This window comes from Nomascus leucogenys, chromosome 12, assembly GCF_006542625.1.
Source record: "Nomascus leucogenys isolate Asia chromosome 12, Asia_NLE_v1, whole genome shotgun sequence".
NCBI lineage: Eukaryota > Metazoa > Chordata > Mammalia > Primates > Hylobatidae > Nomascus > Nomascus leucogenys.
Window position 1 is genome coordinate 46,041,262 of NC_044392.1, and position 23,825 is coordinate 46,065,086.

The following is a 23,825-nucleotide window of genomic DNA, read 5'->3' on the forward strand; positions in this document are numbered from 1 at the left end:
AGGGCGGGGGCTGCCCCGCTAGGGGTAGGGGGGAGGCCGGGGGGCCGGGGGGGCCGGAGGCCGGGACGAGTGCAATATTGGCGGGGGAAAGAACAACACTGCACCGCGTCCCGTCCCTCCCGCCCGCCCGGGGCCCGGGACCCCGCTCCCCACCTCCTGAAGCCGGCCCGACCCGGGAACCCGGGGCGCGCTGGGGAGTTGGGTTCACCTTGGAGGCCAGAGAGACTTGGCGCCCGGAAGGCAAAGGGAATGGTAAGGGGGAGTGGGGAGGGAGAACGGGAGTTTGCTGAGTCCCGGAAGGCCGCTTTCCGACGCCCGGGCGTTGCGCGCGCTTGCTCTTTAAGTACTCAGACTGCGCGGCGCGGAGCCGTCGCCATGGTGACGCGTGTCCCAGCAACCGAACTGAATGGCTGTTGCTTGGTAATGCCGGGAGTTGAGGTTTGGGGCCGCCCACCTAGCTACTCGTGTTTTCTCCGGCCTGCGAGTTGGGGGGAAGGCGCTCCCCTCCTCCCCGGCCCGCGCTCCCGGGCGCGCTGACGTCAGATGCCCCCACCCCGCCCAGCGCCTGCCCCAGGGTCTGGCCGCGCACAAAGCTGCGCTTCGGCGGCCGCGCGGAGCGCGGGCGGGAGCGGTGGTCTCTCGCCTGCTGATCTGATGCTCTCCAATCCCGTGCCTCGCCGAAGTGTTTTTAAAGTGTTCTTTCCAACCTGTATCTTTGGAGCTGAGAACTGTTTTCTGAATACAGGCGGAATTGCTTCCGTCGGCCTAGAGCGCAGCGTGCGGCTGCGGGACCCAAGTTCCACGTGCTGCCGCGGCCTGGGATAGCTTCCTCCCCTCGTGCACTGCTGCCTTACACACCTCTTGGGTCTCGCGCATTACGCACCTCACGTGTGCTTTTGCCCCCCATTACGTGCCTACCTGTCCCCAATGCCACTCTGCTCCCCAAAGGATAGTTCTGTGTCCCTAAATCCCATTCTGTCACCCCACCTACTCTCTGGCCCCCCCCTTTTTTTTTGAGACGGAGTCTTGCTCTGTCGCCCAGGCTGGAGTGCAGTGGCGCGATCTCGGCTCACTGCAACCTCCGCCTCCCGGGTTCAAGCGATTCTCCTGCCTCAGCCTCCTGAGTAGCTGGGGTTACAGCGCCCGCCACCACGCTCGGCTAATTTTTGTAGTTTCTAGTAGAGACGAGGTTTCACCATCTTGGCCAGGCTGGTCTTGAACTCCTGACCTTGTGATCCACCCGCCTCGGCCTTCCAAAGTGCTGGGATTACGGGCGTGAGCCACCGCGCCAGGCCCGATCTGCCCTTAAGTACATAACGGCCCACACAGAACGTGTCCAACTCCCCCGCCCACGTTCCAATGTCCTCTCCCACATACCTCAGTGCCCCTTCCACATACCTCAGGACCCCACCCGCTTAGCTACATTTCCTCCAGACACCACCACCACGCGTCCCGGAGTGCCCCCTCCTAATGCTCCCAGCTGTCCACCATGTTGTGCGTTCCTCCCTCCCTGGCCACGGCAGTGACCCTTCTCTCCCGGGCCCTGCCTCCCTCTCGCGGGCTCTCGCTGCCCCACTTAGGCAGCGCTGCCCTTACTCCTCTCCGCCCGGTCCGAGCGGCCCCCCAGCCGGCGCGGTCCAGCCCCGCAAGGCTCCTGGTGACCACTAGAGGGCGGGAGGAGCTCCTGGCCAGTGGTGGAGAGTGGCAAGGAAGGACCCTAGGGTTCATCGGAGCCCAGGTTTTCTCCCTTAAGTGGAAATTTCTTCCCCCACTCCCTCCTTGGAGAAAGCCAAGGAGGGAACCCAGGCTGCTGGAAAGTCCGGCTGGGGCGGGGACTGTGGGTTTCAGGGTAGAACTGCGTGTGGAACGGGACAGGGAGCGGTTAGAAGGGTGGGGCTATTCCGGGAAGTAGTTGGGGGAGGGAGCCCAAAACTAGCACCTAGTCCACTCATTATCCAACTCTCTTATTTCTCGGCCCCGCTCTGCTTCAATGGACCCAAGGAGGGCGGGGAAGTGGAGTGGGAGACCTAGGGGTGGGCTTCCTGGCCTTGCTGTACAGGACCTCGACTTAGCTGGCTTTGTTCCCCATCCCCACATTAGTTGTTGCCCTGAGGCTAAAACTAGAGCCCAGGGGTCCCAGGTTCCAGACTGCCCCTCCCTCCTCCCCCCCTGGAGCCAGGGAGTGGTTGGTGAAAGGGGGAGGCCAGCTGGAGAACAAATGGGTAGTCGGGGTTAAGCGATTAGAGCCCTTGTACCCTACCCAGGAATGGTTGGGGAGGAGGAGGAAGAGGTAGGAGGTAGGGGAGGGGGCGGGGTTTTGTCACCTGTCACCTGCTCGGGCTGTGCCCAGGGCGGGCGGGCGGGGAGTGGGGGGACCGGTATAAAGCAGTAGGCGCCTGTGCCCGCTCCACCACTCAAACAGTGCCTGCCTGAGTCTGTTCTGCCCCCTCCCCACCCATTTCACCACCACCATGACACCGGGCACCCAGTCTCTTTTCTTCCTGCTGCTGCTCCTCACAGTGCTTACAGGTGAGGGGCACAAGGTGGGGAATGGGCTGCCCTGTTTAGGTGGTCTTCGTGGTCTTTCTGTGGGTTTTGCTCCCTGGCAGACGGCACCATGAAAGGTAAGAATTGCAGACAGAGGCTGCCCTGTCTGTGCCAGAAGGAGGGAGAGGCTAAGGACAGGCTGAGAAGAGGTGCCCCCAACTCTGAGAGTGGGTACCAGGGGCAAGCAAATGTCCTGAAGAGAAGTCTAGGGGGAAGAGAGTAGGGAGAGGGAAGGCTTAAGAGGGGAGAAATGCAGGGGCCATGAGCCGAGGCCTATGGGCAGAGAGAAGGAGGCTGGGCAGGGAAGGAGGCGGCCAACCCAGGGGTTACTGAGGCTGCCCACTCCCCAGTCCTCCTGGTATTATTTCTCTGGTGGCCAGAGCTTGTATTTTCTTCTTGCTCTTATTGTTCCTCCAACCCAACCCTATGACTTTAACTTCGTACAGCTACCACAGCCCCTAAACCCACAACAGTTGTTACAGGTTCTGGTCACGCAAGCTCTACCCCAGGTGGAGAAAAGGAGACTTCGGCTACCCAAAGAAGTTCAATGCCCAGCTCTACTGAGAAGAAGGTTGTGAGTATGACCAGCAGTGTACTCTCCAGCCACAGCCCCAGTTCAGGCTCCTCCACCACTCAGGGACAGGACGTCACTCTGGCCCCAGCCATGGAACCAGCCTCAGGTTCAGCTGCCACCTGGGGACAGGATGTCACCTCGGTCCCAGTCACCAGGCCAGCCCCGGGCTCCACCACCTCACCAGCCCAAGATGTCACCTCAGCCCCGGACAGCAAGCCAGCCCCAGGCTCCACCGCCCCCGCAGCCCACATCACCTCAGCCCCGGACATGAGGCCGGCCCCGGGCTCCACCGCCCCCCAGCCCACGGCGTCACCTCGCCCCACCACCGCCCGGCCCCCCCCCCCAGCCCACGGCGTCACCTCAGCCCCGGACACCAGGCCGGCCCCGGGCTCCACCACCTCACCAGCCCAAGATGTCACCTCAGCCCGGACAGCAAGCCAGCCCCGGCTCCACCGCCCCCCCCCCCTCACCGCCCAGCCCCCGGCTCCACCGCCCCCCAGCCCACGGCGTCACCTCGGCCCAGGACACCAGGCCCGCCCCGGGCTCCACCGCCCCCCAAGCCCACGTCACCTCAGCCCTGGACACCACGCCCGCCTTGGGCTCCACCGCCCCCCCAGCCCACGGTGTCACCTCGGCCCCGGGCTCCACCGCCCCCCCAGCCCACGGCGTCACCTCGGCCCAGGACACCAGGCCGGCCCCGGGCTCCACCGCCCCCCCAGCCCATGGCGTCACCTCGGCCCCGGGCTCCACCGCCCCCCCAGCCCACGGTGTCACCTCGGCCCTGGACACCAGGCCCACCTTGGGCTCCACCGCCCCCCCAGTCCACGGTGTCACCTCGGCCCCGGACACCAGGCCCACCTTGGGCTCCCCGCCCCCCCAGCCCACGGCGTCACCTCGGCCCCGGGCTCCACCGCCCCCCCAGCCCACGGCGTCACCTCGGCCCCGGGCTCCACCGCCCCCCCAGCCCACGGTGTCACCTCGGCCCTGGACACCAGGCCCACCTTGGGCTCCACCGCCCCTCCAGTCCACGGTGTCACCTCGGCCCCGGACACCAGGCCCACCTTGGGCTCCACCGCCCCTCCAGTCCACAATGTCACCTCGGCCTCAGGCTCTGCATCAGGCTCAGCTTCCACTCTGGTGCACAACGGCACCTCTGCCAGGGCTACCACAACCCCAGCCAGCAAGAGCACTCCATTCTCAATTCCCAGCCACCACTCTGATACTCCTACCACCCTTACCAGCCATAGCACCAAGACTGATGCCAGTAGCACTCACCATAGCACGGTATCTCCTCTCACCTCCTCCAATCACAGCACTTCTCCCCAGTTGTCTATTGGGGTCTCTTTCTTTTTCCTGTCTTTTCACATTTCAAACCTCCAGTTTAATTCCTCTCTGGAAGATCCCAGCACCAACTACTACCAAGAGCTGCAGAGAGACATTTCTGAATTGGTGAGTATTGGCCTTTCCTTCCCCATGCTCCCCTGAAGCAGCCATCAGAACTGTCCACACGTCAAACCTGAGTCCTTTCCCTCTCACCCCAGATTTTGCAGATTTATAAACAAGGGGATTTTCTGGGCGTCTCCAATATTAAGTTCAGGTACAGTTCTAGGTGTGGACTCAGTGTGGTGGTTGGAGGGTGGGTGGTGGTCATGACTGTAGGGAGGGACTGGTACACTCAAGGTTGGGGGAGAGTGCTGAGCCAGAGCTGGGACCCGTGGCTGAAGTGCCCATTTCCCTGTGACCAGGCCAGGATCTGTGGTGGTACAATCGACTCTGGCCTTCCGAGAAGGTACCACCAATGTCCACGACGTGGAGGCACAGTTCAATCAGCATAAAACGGAAGCAGCCTCTCGATATAACCTGACGATCTCAGACGTCAGCGGTGAGGCTACTTCGCTGGCTGCAGCCCAGCACCACGCCGGAGCCCTTCTCCTTCCAGTGTCTGGGTCCCCACTCTTTCCTTAGTGCTGGCAGCAGGAGGGGCACCTCCTCTGGGAGACTGCCCTGACCACTGCTTTTCCTTTTAGTGAGTGATGTGCCATTTCCTTTCTCTGCCCAGTCTGGGGCTGGGGTGCCAGGCTGGGGCATTGCGCTGCTGGTGCTGGTCTGTGTTCTGGTTGCGCTGGCCATCGTCTATCTCATTGCCTTGGTGAGTGCAGTCCCTGGCCCTGATCAGAGCCCCCCGGTAGAAGGCACTCCATGGCCTGCCATAACCTCCTATCTCCCCAGGCTGTCTGTCAGTGTCGCCGAAAGAACTATGGGCAGCTGGACATCTTTCCAGCCCGGGATGCCTACCATCCTATGAGCGAGTACCCCACCTACCACACCCATGGGCGCTATGTGCCCCCTAGCAGTATCAATCGTAGCCCCTATGAGAAGGTGAGATTGGGCCCCACAGGCCGGGGGAGGCAGAGGCTTTGGCTGGGCAAGGGTTCTGAAGGGGGTACTTGGAAAACCCAGAGAGCTTGGAAGAGGTGAGAAGTGGTGTGAAGTGAGTGGGGGAGGGCCTGGCAAAGATGGGGGGCAGAGGTCAGAGGAGTTCTGGGGGACAGGCCTGGGAGGAGACTACGGAAGAAAGGGGCCCTCAAGAGGGAGTGGCCCCACTGCCAGAATTCCTAAAAGAGCATTGGCTGTCCACATTCATGCTGGCTGGCACTGGCTGAACTGGTGCCACCGTGGCAGTTTTGTTTTGTTTTGTTTTGTTTTGTTGCACCCAGAGGCAAAATGGGTGGAGCACTATGCCCAGGGGAGCCCTTCCTGAGGAGTCAGGGGTGAGCCCTTGTGCCCCTAATCATCTCCTAGGAATGAAGGGTAGACCGAGAAAGGCTGGCGTAGGGGGAGGTTTCCCAGGTAAAGGAAGAAGTGTCAGCAGACCAGGTGAGCCTGGGTGCCTGTGGGGTTCTTGGGAGCTTCAAGGAAGCAAGGAACCCTCCCTCCTTCCTCTCCTGGTCTTTCTCTATGGGACCTAGTAAATAATTACTGCAGCCACCTGAGGCTGGAAAACCACTCCAGGTGAGGGAGGAGAGAGGAGTTTAGTTTTCTTGCTCCTATTTTCCTTCTCCTGGAGACCTTCCTCTCTCGGCTTTACAAAGACACAGATACACAGCCCCCGCCCCCCTGCCCCCCACCCACACCTCCTTAGGCTGGAACAGCAGAGAGTGGAGGGACAAAGAGGCTGATTAGAGCCAAGGAAAGGGAGTGAAGGAGAGCAGAGGGAGGAGGGCAGCCCTGTTTACAGTCACCTGGCTGGTGGGGTGGCAGGTGCTCTCTCTGAATTAACCCTTTGAGAGCTGGCCAGGACTCTGGACTGATTACCTCAGCCTGGGGTGGCATCCAGGGGCTCTAGGAGGTACCTTCTGCCCCTCATCCTGGATCTCTTTTCCTTCCACCCAGGTTTCTGAAGGTAATGGTGGCAGCAGCCTCTCTTACACAAACCCAGCAGTGGCAGCCACCTCTGCCAACTTGTAGGGGCACGTTGCCCGCTGAGCTGAGTGGCCAGCCAGTGCCATTCTGCCCCACTCAGATTCTTCAGGGCCAGAGCCCCTGCACCCTGTTTGGGCTGGTGAGCTGGGAGTTCAGGTGGGCTGCTCACAGCCTCTCTCAAAGGCCCCACCAAGTTCTCGGACACTTCTCAGCCTGTGGAAGTTCATGCCTGAGGGCTCATGCCTGGGAAGTGTTGTGGTGGGGGCTCCCAGGAGGACTGGCCCAGAGAGCCCTGTGATAGCGGGGAACCTGAACTGGACTGAATAAAACGTGGCCTCCCGCTGCGCCAACTTCTGATCTTTCATCTGTGACCCGTGGGCAGCAGGGCAGTCAGAATGTGTGTGAGGGGGCTGGGGGAGGAGACAGGGAGGCCAGGAGGCAGTAAGGAGCGAGTTTGTTTGAGAAGCAGGAGACGTGAGGAGGAGGTGACGTTGGGGAGTAGGGGTGGCCTGAGGAGCCACCTCTGGCTAACGCTGGCAGCACAAGAGGAAGGAGGAAACGAAACCCAGGCGGGCTTTGGAGGGCTAGCGTGACTGGGCTCTGTGACTGAGCTCTGTGTGCCAGCGGCTCTCCCCTCTCCTTGCCTGGCCCACGCCCTCCTTGCCCCCTGGCATGGTGCCCCCAGGTGGCTCTATTCTTAGCTCTCCGGGTGTGAAGTAAATCCTTGGGCAGTGATAACAGCCCAGAGTCAACAGGGTTGAGATAAGCGGAGGCTGGGTCAGATCCGGGCGCTGGCACCAGGCCCAGCCCTCTCCCTGACCCCGGCTGCCCCACCAGCCTGCTGCCCCTGGGGTGGGCTCCACAACACCCTGGGAATGGGGAAGTGGTTCTGGTTCCCTGACCCCTTTGGGCCCAGGCACGTTGCCTGTCCCTTCAACCACATTCCCCCAGGTCCTGGTGCTACAGGCCCGGACGCCCTGATTGGGGCCTGCTGCCAGTAGCCAGAGAGCTATGTCCCCTGGCAGCTGTGATGGGCTCAGGCCGGGCCAGGACACGTGTGGCAGGAGGCTTAGAGCGCCTGGCCTGGGGCCTTCCTCTCTCAGGCACCAGATCCATTGGTTGCTCCTGCCCAGAACCACAGCCTAGCACCCTGCTCCTTCCCGCCTACCACACCCAGCACAGAAACTAACAGGAATGATTGCGCTCAGGGAAGGCAGAGATGTGCCTGGCATCACAGTTTATTCTTTATAAACCATGACAATAACAGCTGTTGCTTGGCACAGGCCTAGCAGAGCCCACTGCAGGGGGACAGCAGCGGGCACCAGAGGCTTTGCCTGGCCCAACCCAATGGGAACACCCAGACTCAGCTGGGTCCCCAAGGGAGACTTGGCACATTGGCATGGGTGCGGGACAGGTAAAGCATGCAAGAGGGAGAAGAGGGACATAAGAGGCATGCTGCTGTGGGGTGTTGGGACCCAAATAAATAAAGCAGGATGACAGGGTCCCCTTCCCCTCACCAGGAGTGCCTGGACAGCGTCCAGCCCCAAAGCCTGCCTGTCCCAAGGCTGTAGTTCAGCATCAGCAGGGCAGGGAGCTTGGCAGGGCAAGGGCAGAGCTGGAGATCATGCCCAGTGTTCCAGGTGCCCTCCCTCCCAATCAGCCTGGGGGGCACAGGACAGGGATGGAGAAGGGGCTCTCTCCACGGCTTGGGTAACATGCCAAAGGCAGGTCATAGGGCAGACTCAGTGGGGGTGGGGGCCTGGCTAACAGGCAATGGAGAGAATGGGGGCCATCCAGAGAGGTGGGCAGAAGAGAGCCCCTGGGTCAAGAGAAAACTGTGGGAAGACAGACACGGGAGAAGGGGCAGGGCCACATTGTAGGAGAGTTTAGGGGAGAAGCTGCCAGGGGGTAACAACCGGGTGCCAAGAGGTTTGGGGGCCAGGGCCCAGGAGGACCCCAGGTCTGCATGAGGGGCCTGGAAGGCTCAGTCCAGCTTGGCGAAGCCCCCAATGGTGACTTTCCTCTCAGGCTTAGTGCCCACTGGCTCCTGGAGCTGTACTGCGCCACCCCCGATGAAGCAAAAGGCAGGGCACACAGGCCCTGAGCAGTCCAGGGGGCACTCCAACAGCCCACGGAAGGACACAGCATCCAGGAAGGAAACCCGGCCCCGCTCATAGTCCAGGCAGATGCCCAGGCGGGGCGGCAGGGGCACTGTGCAGCCGGCTGTGGGGCCATCCCTCCCTGTCAGCCCTGCATTTGAGCTTGCCCCGGACCCCAGCAGGATCTTGCCCATGCCAATGGTTAGGAAAGCGAAGGGCGGCGACGCCTCCACTGTGGCATCCTCAGCACCGCTGTCGTGCCCGCTGTCCGGGTCGTACCTGCAGAAGCGGGTGTTGGGGACGAGATTGTTGAAGGATGGAGTGACGGATGAGGTACCAGAGGGAGACGCTGGAAGGATGGAATGTTAAGGAGCAAGAAGTTGAAGGGATGGATTTTGGGTGTTGAGAAGAAAACGCTGAAGAGGCAGGGGTTAGAGTATAGGGTCAGGCGTTTGGGTTTGGTGGAAAGAGAGCACTGAGAGGAAAGCACATTGGCAAGAGAGGGGCAGGGGGACAGGAAAGACATGGCATTGGTATAGCCCACGGAAAGGCATTGAGAAAAATGGTGTTGGGGAAATCATGCTGGGGAGATGGTTCTGAGGATTAGAGGACGTTAGAAGAATCCGAGATTACTGACTAAGAAAAGAAAGGATGTTGGGAAGGTGGGTGTCGGGAGAGAGATGAGGGTGGATTGGTGTCACAAATGAAGGGTGTTAGAGGTATGCGGGGTTGGGGACAATGGGGTTTAGCAGGGGATTTGTGTTGGGGAGAAAGCATTTTGAAGAAATAAGGTGTTGGGGGATAGAGTGCTGGGGAGAAGGCTTAGGATGAAAAGCATTAGTGGGAGGGTGTTAAATAGGGAGTTGGGGCCGGGCGCTGTGGCTCATGCCTGTAATCCCAGCACTTTGGGAGGCCGAGGTGGGCGGATCACGAGGTCAGGAGATTCAGACCATCCTGGCTAACACGGTGAAACCCCATCTCTACTAAAAATACAAAAAATTAGCTGGGCATGGTGGCAGGCGCCTGTAGTCCCAGCTACTCAGGAGGCTGAGGCAGGAGAATGGCGTGAACCCGGGAGGCGGAGCTTGCAGTGAGCCGAGATCATGCCACTGCACTCCCGCCTGAGCGACAGAGCGAGACTCCATCTCAAAAAAAGAAAAAAAAAATAGGGAGTTGGGGAGAGGAGGGTTATGGAGGTGGGATGTTTAAGGGAAGAATTTTTTTTTTTTTTTTTTTTTTTTTTTTTGAGAAGGAGTTTTGCTCTTGTCGCCCAGGCTGCAGTGCAATGACACAATCTTCGCTCACGGCAACCTCTACCTCCCGGGTTCAAGTGATTCTCCTGCCTCAGCCTCGCGAGTAGCTGGGGTTACAGGCATGTGCCACCACGCCCAGTTATTTTTTTTTGTATTTTTAGTAGAGATGGGGTCACTCCATGTTGGTCAAGCTGGTCTCGAACTCTTGACCTCTGGTGATTTGCCTGCCTCAGCCTCCCAAAGTGCTGGGATTACAGGCATGAGCCACCGCGCCCGGCTAAGGGAAGAAAAATTTAAGATACGGGTGAAGGAGGTCTTGGAGAGCAAAGGTTTTATGGAGAAGGTATATTGGAAATGGAGTGTTAGGAAGAAACGACACAGACGCTTGGAGAGATGGTGTGTTGATCCAGAGTGACAGATGGTTGGAAGGAAGCAGAGATGGCTCTCTCTTCTATCATCCCTTTCCCTGACCACACGCCATGCTCTGAAAATCAGTCCTCAAAAGCCCTTTTGCTGAGCCCATGCCTCTTCTGGACACAGGCCTCCCAGCCTGGCTTCTATGCTCCTACTACTTCCTCCTAATCCCCTCCCAGCCCCACCCTAGCAAGTCTGTGCTCCACTTGCCACCCCTTCTGTGCCCCTCACTCCCACCAGGACCCCCACACCCCATCCCTTCCAGAGGGGTCTGACCTGGGGCTGATCACATCGGGGGCACCCTGGAAACTTTCTTGAAGCTTGCTCTCTAGTCCGACGCCCACCTTGACCAAGTAGGAGGCTGGGTCTACGGCACAGGCCCAGTAGCTGCGGCCCTGGGTCACAGCCACGTCGCCCAGGACCACATCCACACTCAAGTGGCAGCCGGTCAGCAGCCGGTCAGCAGCCAGCAGCAGGGGCAGCCCCGGAACACTGCGTACTGCTCGCTGGTCCTTGCTGATAGCCAGCCGCTCTCGGCTTGCGCCCCAGCGGCCATCGAGGAAGAAGTGCAGGACTGGAAGGAGGGAGAGGGTTGAGATGGAGGAAGAACTTCAGGGACAAACACTGGCACTGGGGGCTGTGAGACTGCAGAACAGGGAACGCGTTGCAAGGGGGTTCAGTCACCAGGAACAGGCAGGGGGTTCAGGAGAATAGGACATGGGAAACTGGAATGGGGGGCATGAGAAAAAAGAAGGGGGCATTCCAAATAGGCGTGGGACCCCAGAGAGTTTTTGTGATGACAGTGGGCACAGAAATCAGTGCTCTGGACCTGGCTGACTCATGGGGCTTCCTCGAACCCCTTACTTGTTGCCAGCCCCATGGACAGTTCCCACTATTCTCTTCCACCTGGTGACATTCCTATTACCATCAATCTGTGCCTTCCAGCCCATACTCTGGGTTCACACCTGGCCCTTATACCCAGCCCCTACTTGGGTGGCAAGGCTTCCCTCTCATGCCCACCGCCTGGAGTCTGAACTATTTTCTAGTCACTTTAGTAACATTTTTGAGCCCTAACCATGAGCCGGACACTGTACTCAGACTCCATGGATCGTCTCAAACCAATTGAATTCTTGCAACCCTATGAGGTAAGCATTATCATTTTTTAGAAATAATTTTTTTTTTTGAGACGGAGTCTCACACTGCTCCCCGGGCTGGAGTGCAGTGGCGCAATCTCGGCTCACTGCAACCTCCGCCTCCCAGGTTCAAGCCATTCTCCTGCCTCAGCCTCCCAAGTAGCTGGGATTACAGGTGCGTGCCACCACGCCCAGCTAATTATTTTCATTTTTATTTTTAGTAGAGACGGGGTTTCACTATGTTGGCCAGGCTGGTCTTGAACGCCTGACTTTGTGATCCATCCACCTCGGTCTCCCAAAGTGCTGGGATTACAGGCATGAGCCACTGTGCCCGGCCAAAAATAATTTATTTTTTATGTATTTTATTTATTTATTTATTTACTTATTGAGACAGAGTTTCACTCTGTTTGCCCAGGCTGGAGTGCAATGGTGCGATCTCGGCTCACCGCAACCTCCGCCTCCCAGGTTCAAGCAATTCTCCTGCCTCAGCCTCCCAAGTAGCTGGGATTACAGGCATGCGCCACCACACCCGGCTAATGTTCTATTTTTAGTAGAGACAGGGTTTCTCCATGTCGGTCAGGCTGGTCTCAAACTCCCAACCTCAGGTGATCCACCCACCTTGGCCTCCCAAAGTGCTGGGATTACAGGTGTGAGCCACCTTGCCTGGCCTTTATTTATTTATTTATTTTTTCCGAGACATTGGAGTCTTGCTCTGTTGTCCAGGCTGGAGTCCAGTGGCACGATCTCAGCTCACTGCAACCTCCGCCTCCTGGGTTCAAGCGATTCTTCTACCTCAGCCTCCCGAGCAGCTGGAATTGTTGGCATGCACCACCACACCTGGCTAATTTTTGTATTTCTAGTAGAGACGGGGTTTCACCATGTTGGCCAGGCTGGTCTCGAACTCTTGACCTTGTGATCTGCCCGCCTCGGCCTCCCAAAGTGCTGGGATTACAGGCGTGAGCTACCTCGCCTGTCCTATTTATTTTTTTTAGAGATCAGGTCTCGCTGTGTTGGCTAGGTTGGTCTTGAACTCCTGGCCTCAAGCAATCCTCCCTCCTTGGCCTCCCAAAGTGCTAGGATTACAGGCATGAGCCACTGCACCTGGCTAGTATTATCATTATCGCTACAGAAAAGGACTCTGAAGTTCAGAGAGGGTAAAAACTTGCCAGAAGCCACCCACACAGTTGGCAAGAGGCAGAGATGGGATTTAAACCCAAGCAGTCTAGCTGCAGAGCTAGTGTGTGTGAGACCTACTATGTTATATGGCCTCTCTAGTGGCCACCGGTACCAACCATCAGGGCCTGGGCCCTGGCATACCCCATGCCCTTTGCACGACCACCTGTGCCTGCTCACTCACCAGGTGCTGGGGGCGTGTGCAGGTGCACATCTTCACTGTACTCGCCGTAGCCGGCCTTGTTGCAGCCGCGGACGCGCAGCACATACACAGAGCCTGTGTCGGGGTTCTCAAGCAGGGCACTGGTGCCCCTCACCTCCTCCCGCCGCTGCCAGCGGGTGGGGCCCGGTTGGGCAGGCACATCCGTGCGCCGGAACTCAACAGTATAGTGCCAGGCAGGTGGTGAGTGGGGGGGCAGCCGCCAGCACAGGAAGATCTGATCATAGGCAAAGGTGCGCTGGGTGTCAATGACGGGGGCCTCAGGCACTGTTGGAAGAGACAGCAGGGGTCAGTCAGGGCCTGGCCACTGGCCTGGCATGGAGGGCAGGGGCAGGCAGGAAAAGGGAAAGCAGCGGGAGCCGGGGGGGTGAGTGTGGGTGAGAGGGAGCTGGGGAAGGGCTCATCTGGGAACTGGGCACAGGAGGGGCAGGGCAGGGCCCAAGAGAGAACAAGGCAGGAAAGCGCTGGGCTGGGGGTCAGGACACCTGTGTGCTAGTCCTGGGCTGCTGCTACCTCACTCTGGCCTGGAATAAGTCACTTTTGGGCCTCAGTTTCCTCCCCTGTCAAATAAGGGTATCAGATCAGGTAAGTTCTGGGGGCCCTTGCAGCTCAGATATTCTATGAGTTAAGAGGAGCCCCAGGGAGGGGCAGGCAAAGGCCACTGGAGCCCACAGGCAAGAGGGCGCCGAGCAGGAAGGAAGGGGACCAGGCTCAGAAGAGAGATTTAGGAGGCAGCAAGGTGGAAAGTGGGGACAACAGAGGGACAGCAAAAGCTGAGGGCAGGGGTTGGAGGTCAAGGGAAAGGAAGTGCAAGGCCAGAGGGCAAAGGTCACAAGGACAAAAGGTCAGAAGGGCCAGGATTATGCAAGCGCCTGAAGAAGGCAGAAGAGAGACAGGGCATTGGTCCAGTGGGAGGACCACGAGGTCGGGGCAAGGCAGGAAAGAGAAGGAAGCAATGAGTGGTTGGCTGAGATGCGTGGGAGCAGCGGGATGGGAAGGGGGCCCGGCGGCCGGCAGGGCCCCTGGGGCAGGGCCGCTGACTTGCCTGGGGTGCTCCGGAGCAGAGTCCGCGGTGGCCACAGCCTACAAACAAAGAGAGGGAGAAGCAGCGCTGAGCGCGGTAGGACGGTGTGGCAGGGTGGGCTGGGTGGGAGGAATGGCTGGCCAGGCCAGGCAGGAGGCCGGGGAGGTCCCCGGTAGGCACTGCCCCCCGGGCCCGCTGCTGGGGAGGAAGGGAAGAAGGCTCTGGTTGGGCATGGGGCCTGGTCATCTCCTTACCTCGCAGGAAGTTAAGCTCTGTCAGCAGCTTCATCTCACGCCCCACGTCGAGCTGGCAATGGCGGAAGGAGGAGCTGGCAGCTGGCCGGAACGTCTGGAGGGCTTCAGTGGCTCGGGCAATCCTGGGATGGGGGCAAGAAAGGGTCAGGCACTGCCATATGGGCAGCCACCCTTCCCCTCAATTCTGTCTTGCCTGCCCCTAGAGCCTTGGGAACTGCTTTGGGAGCTGGTATCAGTTTGGCCTCATGAAAATCCTCAGAACCCCAGTTCTCCACCTGGCAGTACTGTCGACATTGTCCTATATGTTGGTCACACCCATGATGTCCCTGCCCCCTTAGGAGCCCACGCCCCTGAGTACCTGTTGTGCAGCTGCTTGGCGGCTTGCACAAAGCAAGGCTGGTCTGTTTCCTTAAGTACTTCCTGGGCATAGCCCACCAGACCTGAGCCATCCAGCAGGCTCCGGTGCTCCTGGATCTGGGCGCTGAGACGGGCCAGCCGCTCCTGCTGGCATTCTTCAATGGCCTGAAGCAGTGATGCCCGCTTCTCCTCCAGCACAGCCCCCAGCCCCCGCACCAGCTGTGACACCTCCTCCTTGGCCTGCTGACCACTCACCTGCCCAGGGAGCAACACCCAAAGGATGCGTGACTTACTATCTTCTTTTTGGAGGCAGCACTTGTGCTGGCCTCCTTGGACACCACAGCATGGCTAAGGTCACAAGGGATCTGGGGAAATCCTACTCACCCATTCCTACAGGGCCTGGGCTCATGGCTGCAAAGGCACCTCTAGATGGACTCAACTCCTGGTCATTTATGCCAACCTTCCTGGAACCCCATATCATAATCCCTGCCCCTTAGTGACTCACCCAAATGAACAAGGCCATGGCTACCCTAATGTCCACTTGGACTGCACTAATTAATGTCCACTGGCATCTATGCCATCCTTAGTTGTCCATCCCCATGTCAGCCAGCTCAAGCAACCTGGCAGAAGGTATCAGTCATCACCTCATTCTAGCACTGGGAATGTGTGCCATCCTCGGTAGGCTCCTGAGCCTGAGAGCATCTGAGCTACGCGTGGGGTTTTTTGAGGTACGCATGGGGTTTCTCGAGCTCTCTCCTGAGCTATAGCCACCCTGCCCCCCCACTGCAGCCCAGGTACAGCCTGGCCTGGGGCACTGGTGTTCCTGAAAACTTGGTTTAACCAGAACCTGGACACCTCACGGGCTTCCTGAGCTAGCAATGAGGTGATTGGGTCATGACCACCCACACCCCCTTCCTGCCCTTACTCCCAGGCAGAGCCCAGGGCCCACCTCTGCGCCCTCCCTCACCTCGGTGTGCCTCACGGCCTCCTCCAGCTCACAGATCTGGGTCTGTACCGTGTCCTGGTTTCCCAGGATGTATGTCAGGCTCTTTGTCAGCTTGTCCTGAGGGGGAAGAAAGAGGTGGGCATCAAGCCCAGCTCTGCAGAAGCCAGCAGTTGGGAGGAGGTGCAAGAGGGTAAGAGTGTGAGTTAGCACTAGGGTTGGATAAGGGGGGTCTTTACCTTGAGGGCCTGGTAGGCACTGAGTACTGGTGTGATCTTGTGCCCGCTGTGGGTGCGCCGCACCCGGCAGAGTTGACATACCAGCCGTTGACATGTCTTGCAGTAGTGGGTCACCTCTTCCTTGTGGTCTGGGCACATAAGGCCCTAGGGACACAAAGAACAATGTGATGGTCAGACAATGGTGTGGGTAAGGGTGCTACGCTACCACTACAGCAGTTTGATGCCCTGCCTCCACTGGCAAGATGGGAGTGGAGACATCCCCTGGTGGTGTTCCACAGTGCCACCTGGTGGTACATACTGGCATCAAAGAGAGCCTTTCCTGCAGTCTCGGGGCGGTGCCCATTTCACCAGCATTGCACCTCCCTTCATCTCTCTCATTGGGATATGTGGCAATAACAGTAATACTGATGCCAATTAATCTTAGCCTGGTAGTTAATAATTAACCTTGTCCATCTTGTTTACTGCTGTATCTCCAACACCTAGAATAGCACCATGCACATAGGTGCTCAATAAATATTTGTTCAGTGAGTGAATGCACACAGACCTTTTTAGTGTGCACGTAACACTTTTTAGTGAACAAACATTATCTCACGACATCCTCTCAGCAAACTTTTAGGTATGGACATTGCAGGGCAGATACTACCATCCCCCTACAGGGATGTAAATGAGATGGAGGCCCAAAGTTGTTGAATGATTTGTCCAGTGACTTTGTTACAGATTACAGAGATAGGTGCTTAGCATTGGAAAACCCTTCCCACTTCCTTTTGGAAACCCACAATGCCAGGCACCCCCACCCACCTGCCGCAGCATGTCCCTCCCTCCCCAGGCCTTGGAAGGGCTGGCTCACCTTGGGGCGGAAGGAGAGGGTGGGCAGGGTGGGCTCATGCTGGGCCTTCTGGGTGCCCCAGGGGTGGAAGAGCTTGAAGCACTCATTGCAGAAGGTGGCGCGGCACTCTGTGCAGCCCTTGGTGGCCTCTAGTGGTGGGGGCTTGCACAACTGGCACAGGATGGCGCCTCCCACACTCACACTCTGGCGGTACCGCTCCACGACACGCTCCAGGGTCAGGTTCCGGAAAAGCCCCGCCAGACCCCGCTCCCCAAGCTCCACATCACCTTGGCAGGCTGGGCACGGGAACATGATCACTTGGGGGTGCAAAGCACCTCGCTTCCTCCCAGGGTAGGTCCCAAAGCCTGTGGGTGAACCAGGGAGGTAAAGGACATGAGAGTTACAGCTGGCTGGGTGTGGAGAAGCCTGTTTAATTAAATTAGATGTTCATTGTGCCAGAGTTCAGCTCTCATTAGAGCCTGCGTAAGCAGTATCTCCACTCCCCAGAAAGACAGACAGATGCCCCGACCAGTGATGGACTTCTTCCATCTTCCTGATGAATAGCTCAGCGTTCCCATCCCCACCCTACAGGCCCCAGTCCCACCTGACTTAAGCAGCCGGTCCAGGCGGTCTGGCTTGGGGAGAGTTCTGCGGGAGAGGCGGGGGCTGCGGGTGGAAGGGGTGGAGGCAGGAGAGGTGGGCTCGGAGCTGGGGTCCCCACCATGTCCTATGTAGCCCTGCTGGCCCAAGACCTCTCGGGCACAGGCCTGGCACACGTTGTGGGTACAGGGCAGCACCAGCGGCTGCTTGTACATCTCTTGACACACTGGGCACAGCAGTTCCTTCTCCATGTTCTTCATGCTGGTCTGTGGAGGGACCAGGAGGCTAGGTCAGCACTTGGACACTTAGGCATACCTCAGCAGCCCCTTGGCTGCCCTTGAATACCCTAGGGGTCTGAGGAAGGAGCAAGACAAGCTACCTGCAGCTTTTCCGCAGCACCTGCCTTGGGCTGGTTCACAGACCTTCCCAGACCTCTGTCCCTTGCTTCTCTTTCCCCGCTGCAGAGCTAAAGGCCCAGAGGAGGGACGGTTGAAGCTTGTGCCTGCTCCAGCCTCAAGCCCAATCCCCATTTCTCCAGCTGCAGCAGCCCCAGCTGGCAGCCCCCTCACCTGCCTCCATCCCCCATCTCTGGGCAGCTTGCCCCTGGCATTTTTCTCAAGGACACTGCCCATTCTGCAGCTCCATGCAGACCCCCACTCCCTTCTCTAGCAGCACCCCCATGCCGTGATTCCTCCCGATAGCCAGGCGAGGCTGGCACTCCATCCTGCTCGCTCCATACGTCCTCCTGCCGCGGCTCCGGCCTGCGGCCACTCCAGCCTCCATTCCCCATCCTTCACTTCCCCATCGGTCTCCTCCAATCCCTCTTACCAACCCATTCCCCTTCGCCCCCATCAGGCCCTCCCGCCCTCTCCCGCAGCGCAACCCGGTCAGCTGCACCCCCTTCTCTGAACTAGCGGGGGAATCAAGAGCCCCGCCTACTCGCCCCCTCCCCACCGGAAGTCCCCTCCCCCTCTTGGTGGCGAGAGTGGGGGTCCTCAGGCTATGCCCCACCCCCACACCTCACCTTGGTCCCTCTCTTCGCAGCCATCCCGGTCAGGGGCGCAGCTGACACAAAGGAGGGAGGAACAAGGAGGGGGGGAGGAAGTGGTGGGGGGGAACACGGTTGGCACCGCCCCTGGGAGAGCCGGGCACGGGTTGCCATGACAACCGCAGGCTCGGAAGCAGCCCTGAGTGGGGGTGCGTGGGGTGGGGTCTTGGGGAGGGGTCCAAATTGGGAACTGCACTGTGGGGCGGCTCCTACATCATCCCCCACCTGTCCTCAGTTTTCTTGGAAAATATCCAAGCTCACACGTCCCCCTCCTCATAACAGCGCCTTTCCCCTGAAGCCCCAGCCCCGGTGCACTGCTGCAGGCCACCCCAGCCCACCCGCTGCGTCTGGGCTGCTTCTAGCTCCTCCTCACGCCCCAGCACACCGACGCCTTCACGGCACTCACCTCCGGGCTGCTCCCGGGATTACCCTCTCATACCTGCATCCTGACCCTCCCAGCCGTTTCTGCCATCGCTAGCCCCGGTCTACATCCCAGCATCTTCCTGGATCCCCACCTGTTCCAGGTCCCAGCTTGCCCCAGAACCCTATACGCCCCCTCCCCTTCCCTCGACCCCACCTTAACTCACACTGATGCGGACCAGTGCGTCCATGATGGAAGTGAAGGTCTGCATATCCTCACCCTCTGCCATGGCCCTACCGTGCCTGCCCACCCCTGGGTGCCCGATCCCGGCTGCGGCTGCGAACCCCGGGCTTAATGCAGGAGCCCAGTGGGGGTGTGAGGAGGGCTGGGGGGGTGAGGTGTCACTGCGCATGCTCCCGGGACCAGCCTCGAACAGCGCCCGTCGGGGTAGGGGGTGGGAAATGGTTCTCCCCACGTGGTTCTCGAAAGCCGGTCGGGGGGTTGGGGAATATGGAAAGGTATTTGAGGGGGGAGCCATTTCTTACATTCTCATTTTTCATTGGCTCCTAATTTTACTCATATAAAGCGGGGGATTAGTTTCGGAGGAAAATGGGTTCCTGCTTGGGAGCACTAAATTTTGGGTTGGGAGATGTTGAGGCACGGGGCAGGGAGGTTTGAGGAACGTGCACTAGAGATGACAGAAATGGCAAAGAAGACAGAGATGGGATAGATGCCACAGGCATGGGCCCAATGACTTAAAGAGATAAGTGCAGCTTGTACAGAGTGGCAGCAGACGCACCAGGTATGAGGAAAGCCTGAGGACCAGGGCGGTGGCCGAGGATGCCCCCTCGACGCATTATTTCCTCCCTGTCGCAAGAGGGCGCTGCGTCCAGGCACTGAGAGGAACTAAGAGGAGAACGCCGGGAGTAGCAAGTCCTCGTTAAGCGCTGACGCATGTGCATAGCTAACCGCACCCGGTTCAGCTCGCCTTTCTTGGCCAGAGGCGCCGGTTGGACTCACGGGCGGGGCATGATGGGTAACGGGACTGGTGGGGTCCCCAGGAAGTCCTAGAGGGGGTCGGGGTTTGGGTGGACAAGCTTTCCTCGTCCTCTCCCGGCAGAGCTGACGTGTCTTGGGTTCCACCGGGAGAGGGCATTTCCACCTGACGGGAGGGTTCGGGGTTTTCCAGGGCTGGGGAATACCTAGGGGTTGCCACGCTGTGTGGGGAGTTGGGGCGTGTGGCTGCAGTCCCGGGAGTTCTTGGAGGGAGTCGGCCCACCGAGCTTCTGGACCGGCTGATCTGCCCGTAGCTTGCCGGAGGGAAGGCGCAGCCTGACTTTCCGTCCCTTCTCCCATCCCCTCCAGTGGTGGGTACAGGCACCTCGCTGGCGCTCTCCTCCCTCCTGTCCCTGCTGCTCTTCGCGGGGATGCAGATGTACAGCCGTCAGCTGGCCTCCACCGAGTGGCTCACCATCCAGGGCGGTCTGCTTGGCTCGGGTCTCTTCGTGTTCTCGCTCACTGTATCCTCCCTGCAGTTGGAGGGGGCGGGCCACGTAGGCATGTGCCCTTCCCTTTCCCCACACAGCTCTGTCCCCGTTGCACGCCCTACTCCTTAACTCCCTCAACCAGGCCTTCAATAATCTGGAGAATCTTGTCTTTGGCAAAGGATTCCAAGCAAAGATCTTCCCTGAGAGTAAGTGAATATTGGAGCTTGAGTATTTGAACTTTCTCCTCTTTAACCTCCTGAAACATGATACTGAATTTCCAGATGCTTAGGTGGTAAAGGTTGTTAAGGAGAAATATATTTACTGAAGCTGTCTGAAGACAGATGACGCTTTTCGATTCTGCACCTTGTATAGCTCCTGGAGTTGGAGCTGGAAGAGAAGGCCTTTGAAAGCAAGAAACTTTGGTACCTTCTGGCCAGCTCCCAGGGAAGGTTTGAGGGGAACAAGCAAATTTGGGCTGATGTTTTGCATCTATTCACTGGGAGGCGGTCCTTGTTCCCACCAGAAGAAGCAGCAGGACCAAGTTCAGTATAGAGTTCTGATGTGAAATTGACTCAATATTAGAGAATTCTACTTATTTGAGGGGATTGTGAAGAGCCTAAATACTAGAGGCACCAAATTTCTATGGCAGCAGAAATCCTGACCAAATCAGAATAACTGTTAGATTATTTCCTGTTTGGAATAATTCTTGTTCAATTGCCCAAATCAGAATAACTGTTAGATTATTTCCTGTTTGGAATAATTCTTGTTCAATTGCTCATGTAATCAAGAATTGATGATTCAGTTATTTATGGAGAATTAAGTTTATAAAGCAAATTAAGTGTCAAGGCCAGATTACTTAAGGAATGCCACATGCTCAGAAATTCACAGCAGATGCAATCTCATGTAAAACCTTCATCTGGTAAAACAAAGATCTATCATGGTTGCCCTTAATCTTTTCTCTCTTTTTTTTTTTTTTTTTTTGAGATAAGGTTTTACTCTGTCGCCTAGGCTGGAGTGCAGTGATGTGATCATGGCTCACTGAAGCCTTGACCTGGACTCAAGCAGTCTTCCCTCCTCGGTCTTACCAGTAGCTGGGACTACCGGTGAGTGCCACCACACCCAGCTACTGTTTTAAGTTTTTGTAGAGATGGGGTTTCACCATATTGCCCAGGCTGGTCTCGAACTCCTGGGCTCAAGTGATCCTCCTGTTTCAGCCTCCCAGAGTGCTGGAATTACAAGTGTGAGCCACTGCCTGGCTGCCCTCATTTCTTTGTCCCCCTCTAGGACTTGCTTTCTCCGCTTAGCCCTTTTGCAGGCTTCAGAGTTCTTTCCATCCAGTAGCCCCGGGACTTCTCTCTGTTAGATTTTGTTTCCATATGTATTATCTTCACTTGCTTTTTTTTTTTGGAGATGGAGTCTCGCTCTGTCGTCCATGCTGGAGTACAGTGGTGTGAACTCAGCTCATTGCAGCCTCTGCCTCCCGGGTTCAAGTGATTCTCCTGCCTCAGCCTCCTGAGTAGCTGGGATTACAGGCGTGCGCCACCATACCTGGCTAATTTTTGTATTTTTGGTAGAGATAGGATTTCACCATGTTGGTCAGGCTGGTCTTGAACTCCTGACCTTAAGTGATCCACCCGCCTTGGCCTCCCAAAGTGCTGGGATTACAGGTGTGAGCCACTGTGCCCGGCTTTTCAGTTGCTTCTGAAAGAAACCATTGGCTGGGTGGGATGGCACACGCCTGTAATCCCAGCACTTTGGGAGGTGGAGGCTGGCAGATAGCTTGGGCCCAGGAATTCAAGACCAGCTTGGGCAACATAGAGAGACCCCATCTCTCCAAAAAAATGCAAAAATTAGCTGGGCATGGTGGTATGCACCTATAGTCCCAGGTACTTGGGAAGCTGAGGTGGGATGATCGCTTGAGCCCAGGAGATCAAGGCTGCAGTGAGCTGAAACTGCACCACTGCATTCCAGCTTGGGCGATAGAGTGAGATTCTGCCTCAAAAATTAAAAAAAAAAAAAGAAAAGAAAAGATGCCATTGTGGTGGGGCAAAGTTCTTGGCCCACTTTGCCTTCTCTGCCCTCTCCACTTGGGCAGGTGGGGCCCTGTTTGTCTTTGCTTTTGTCCTCTCACCCTCTCTCCCATTATATTCCAGGTAACCTAAAATCCTTTCCTGCCCCCATGAAGAAGTGGATCCATGCACTCTGCCCTCCAATCATTGTCCAGGGAGCAAGCCCTTCAACGTCCACCACTGGTCACCCAGCTTAATGAATTGACTCCCATTGTCTGGCTTCTTTTGGAAAGGGCTTAACTGGGTTCCCCAAATGGGAACACACCTTGCCCTTCAGACTCTATTGTCCATCACCTTTCCTTTTCCCTTTTATGGGAGGAAAGCCAGGGTAGGGAAGTTACATGAGATTTGGGGCAGAGCTGGTAAAAAAAAAAGCATACATCTACATCCATGTTCTTTTTTTTTTTTTTTTTTTTTTTTTTTGAGACAGGGTCTCACTCTGTTGCCCAGGCTGGAGTGCAGTGGTGTGCGATCACAGTTCACTGCAGCTTTGAACTTCCTGGCTCAAGGGTTCCTCCCACTTCAGCCTCCTGAATAGCTGGGACTACAGGCAAGTGTACCAGTGTACTACCATGCCTGGCTAAATTTTTTTTAATTCAATTTTTTTTTTTTTTTTTTTAAGGGATGGGTCTCACTTTGTTGTTCAGGCTGGTCTCAAACTCCTGGGCTCAAGTGATCTGCCCACCTCAGCCTCCCAAAGTGCTGGGATTCCAGGTGCAAGCCACCACACTCAACCTCCTACCTCCATGTTCTGGGTATCATTAAGGTCATCCGAATCCTCCTGCTGTGGTCATGCTTACCCTTCTAAGCAGGTTCCCCAGGATTCAGAGAGCCCCGGATTTCTCCTGGACTCCATGTGCAGATGCCTAGTATTTCCATTCTGACCGTTGCCCTCCTTGTTTCTTCTTGCCTCCCTAGTTCTCCTGTGCCTCCTGTTGGCTCTCTTTGCATCTGGCCTCATCCACCGAGTCTGTGTCACCACCTGGTATGTTCTTGACAGCTGGGTAAGGGGTGTAGCATTCTGTTCTTTGGCATTGGATCCTACTGTGATGGTGCCAGACTTTTTCCTTCCACACCTACCTCTCCCTCTGTTCTCCCTCCTTTGTCCTTCCCCGTTTTCCTAAACTTGAACTTGGATTCTTTCCCTGATGCTAGTGTCTTCCCTAGGAGACACCGGGCTGGCAGATGCCCACTGGTGCCATGACCTTTCTGTCTTCACCATATAGCTTCATCTTCTCCATGGTTGGTCTGTACTACATCAACAAGATCTCCTCCACCCTGTACCAGGCAGCAGTTCCAGTCCTCACACCAGCCAAGGTCACAGGCAAGAGCAAGAAGAGAAATTGACCCTGAATGTTCAATAAAGTTGATTCTTTGGAGCTCTGTGAGTTGTGATATGTTGTGGGTGTCATCTACCAGTGCCCAGCTTAGATGTACAGAATGTTAAGACATTTGGGCACCTGCTGTTTTCAGACGTTGGGAGTGGTGAGGCTTTCCTTCCTCCCACATTCATTTTTACCAATTATCTGTTGAATACTGTCAGTGCCGTTGGAGTGGCATATACTTGTGTGAGTCTCATCATGGAAGAAAAGTACATGAAGGTTCTGCAGTCGTGATCTTTGGGGAAAGGGGTAAAGACTGCAATGCAGGAAGTCCTGCCCGTCAGTACCAGAAGGGATCTTGGAGCAAAAAAGTAAAGGAAGGAAAGGTCCCGTATACCTACACTGTTTCATGGGGTTCCACGTGGTATCTTTGCCACTCCAGCTCCCTGCCTTGAGCAA

General features: G+C 57.3%; 3 protein-coding genes across 8 annotated transcripts; 2 read left to right on the forward strand and 1 right to left on the reverse strand.

The window, feature by feature from the left end:
• Window positions 1-2,394: 2,394 nt before the first annotated feature.
• On the forward strand, window positions 2,395-6,894 carry MUC1 (mucin 1, cell surface associated). The gene is given in 10 exon segments (XM_012511130.2): window positions 2,395-2,529; window positions 2,994-3,542; window positions 3,545-3,610; window positions 3,613-3,987; window positions 3,990-4,570; window positions 4,663-4,718; window positions 4,867-5,003; window positions 5,149-5,270; window positions 5,351-5,500; window positions 6,515-6,894. Coding segments are annotated over 10 exon segments (2,169 nt in total). The 5' UTR covers window positions 2,395-2,471; the 3' UTR covers window positions 6,590-6,894.
• Window positions 6,895-7,747: 853 nt separating this feature from the next.
• TRIM46 (tripartite motif containing 46) lies at window positions 7,748-18,952 on the reverse strand. Of its 4 annotated transcripts, none has more exons than XM_030824341.1 (11): window positions 18,104-18,702; window positions 17,459-17,545; window positions 17,084-17,345; window positions 16,681-16,844; window positions 15,654-15,797; window positions 15,439-15,534; window positions 14,473-14,726; window positions 14,115-14,236; window positions 12,801-13,103; window positions 10,587-10,884; window positions 7,748-8,922 (listed from the first exon to the last, which is right to left on the reverse strand). In XM_030824341.1, exons 1-11 carry the CDS (start codon window positions 18,239-18,241, stop codon window positions 8,529-8,531), a joined length of 2,262 nt encoding a protein of 753 aa, XP_030680201.1. In that variant the 5' UTR covers window positions 18,242-18,702; the 3' UTR covers window positions 7,748-8,528. The 4 variants fall into 4 exon arrangements, with proteins under 4 accessions (XP_030680201.1, XP_030680198.1, XP_003259435.2 ...); XM_030824338.1 differs by having other exon boundaries at window positions 16,501-16,844; XM_003259387.3 differs by lacking the exons at window positions 17,459-17,545; window positions 18,104-18,702 and adding an exon at window positions 18,715-18,952 and having other exon boundaries at window positions 16,501-16,844.
• A 460-nt stretch (window positions 18,953-19,412) lies between these two features.
• KRTCAP2 (keratinocyte associated protein 2) lies at window positions 19,413-23,421 on the forward strand. 3 transcript variants are annotated; one of them, XR_004032645.1, is made up of 5 exons: window positions 19,413-19,524; window positions 19,854-20,008; window positions 20,118-20,181; window positions 22,129-22,372; window positions 22,475-22,500. XR_004032645.1 is itself a non-coding variant. In XM_003259416.3 (5 exons), the coding sequence occupies exons 1-5, from the start codon at window positions 19,443-19,445 to the stop codon at window positions 23,389-23,391; spliced, it is 489 nt and encodes a 162-aa protein (XP_003259464.1). In that variant the 5' UTR covers window positions 19,415-19,442; the 3' UTR covers window positions 23,392-23,421. The 3 variants fall into 3 exon arrangements, 2 of the variants coding, with proteins under 2 accessions (XP_030680203.1, XP_003259464.1); XM_003259416.3 differs by lacking the exons at window positions 22,129-22,372; window positions 22,475-22,500 and adding exons at window positions 22,963-23,029; window positions 23,271-23,421 and having other exon boundaries at window positions 19,415-19,524; XM_030824343.1 differs by lacking the exon at window positions 22,475-22,500 and having other exon boundaries at window positions 22,129-22,461.
• Window positions 23,422-23,825: the final 404 nt, after the last annotated feature.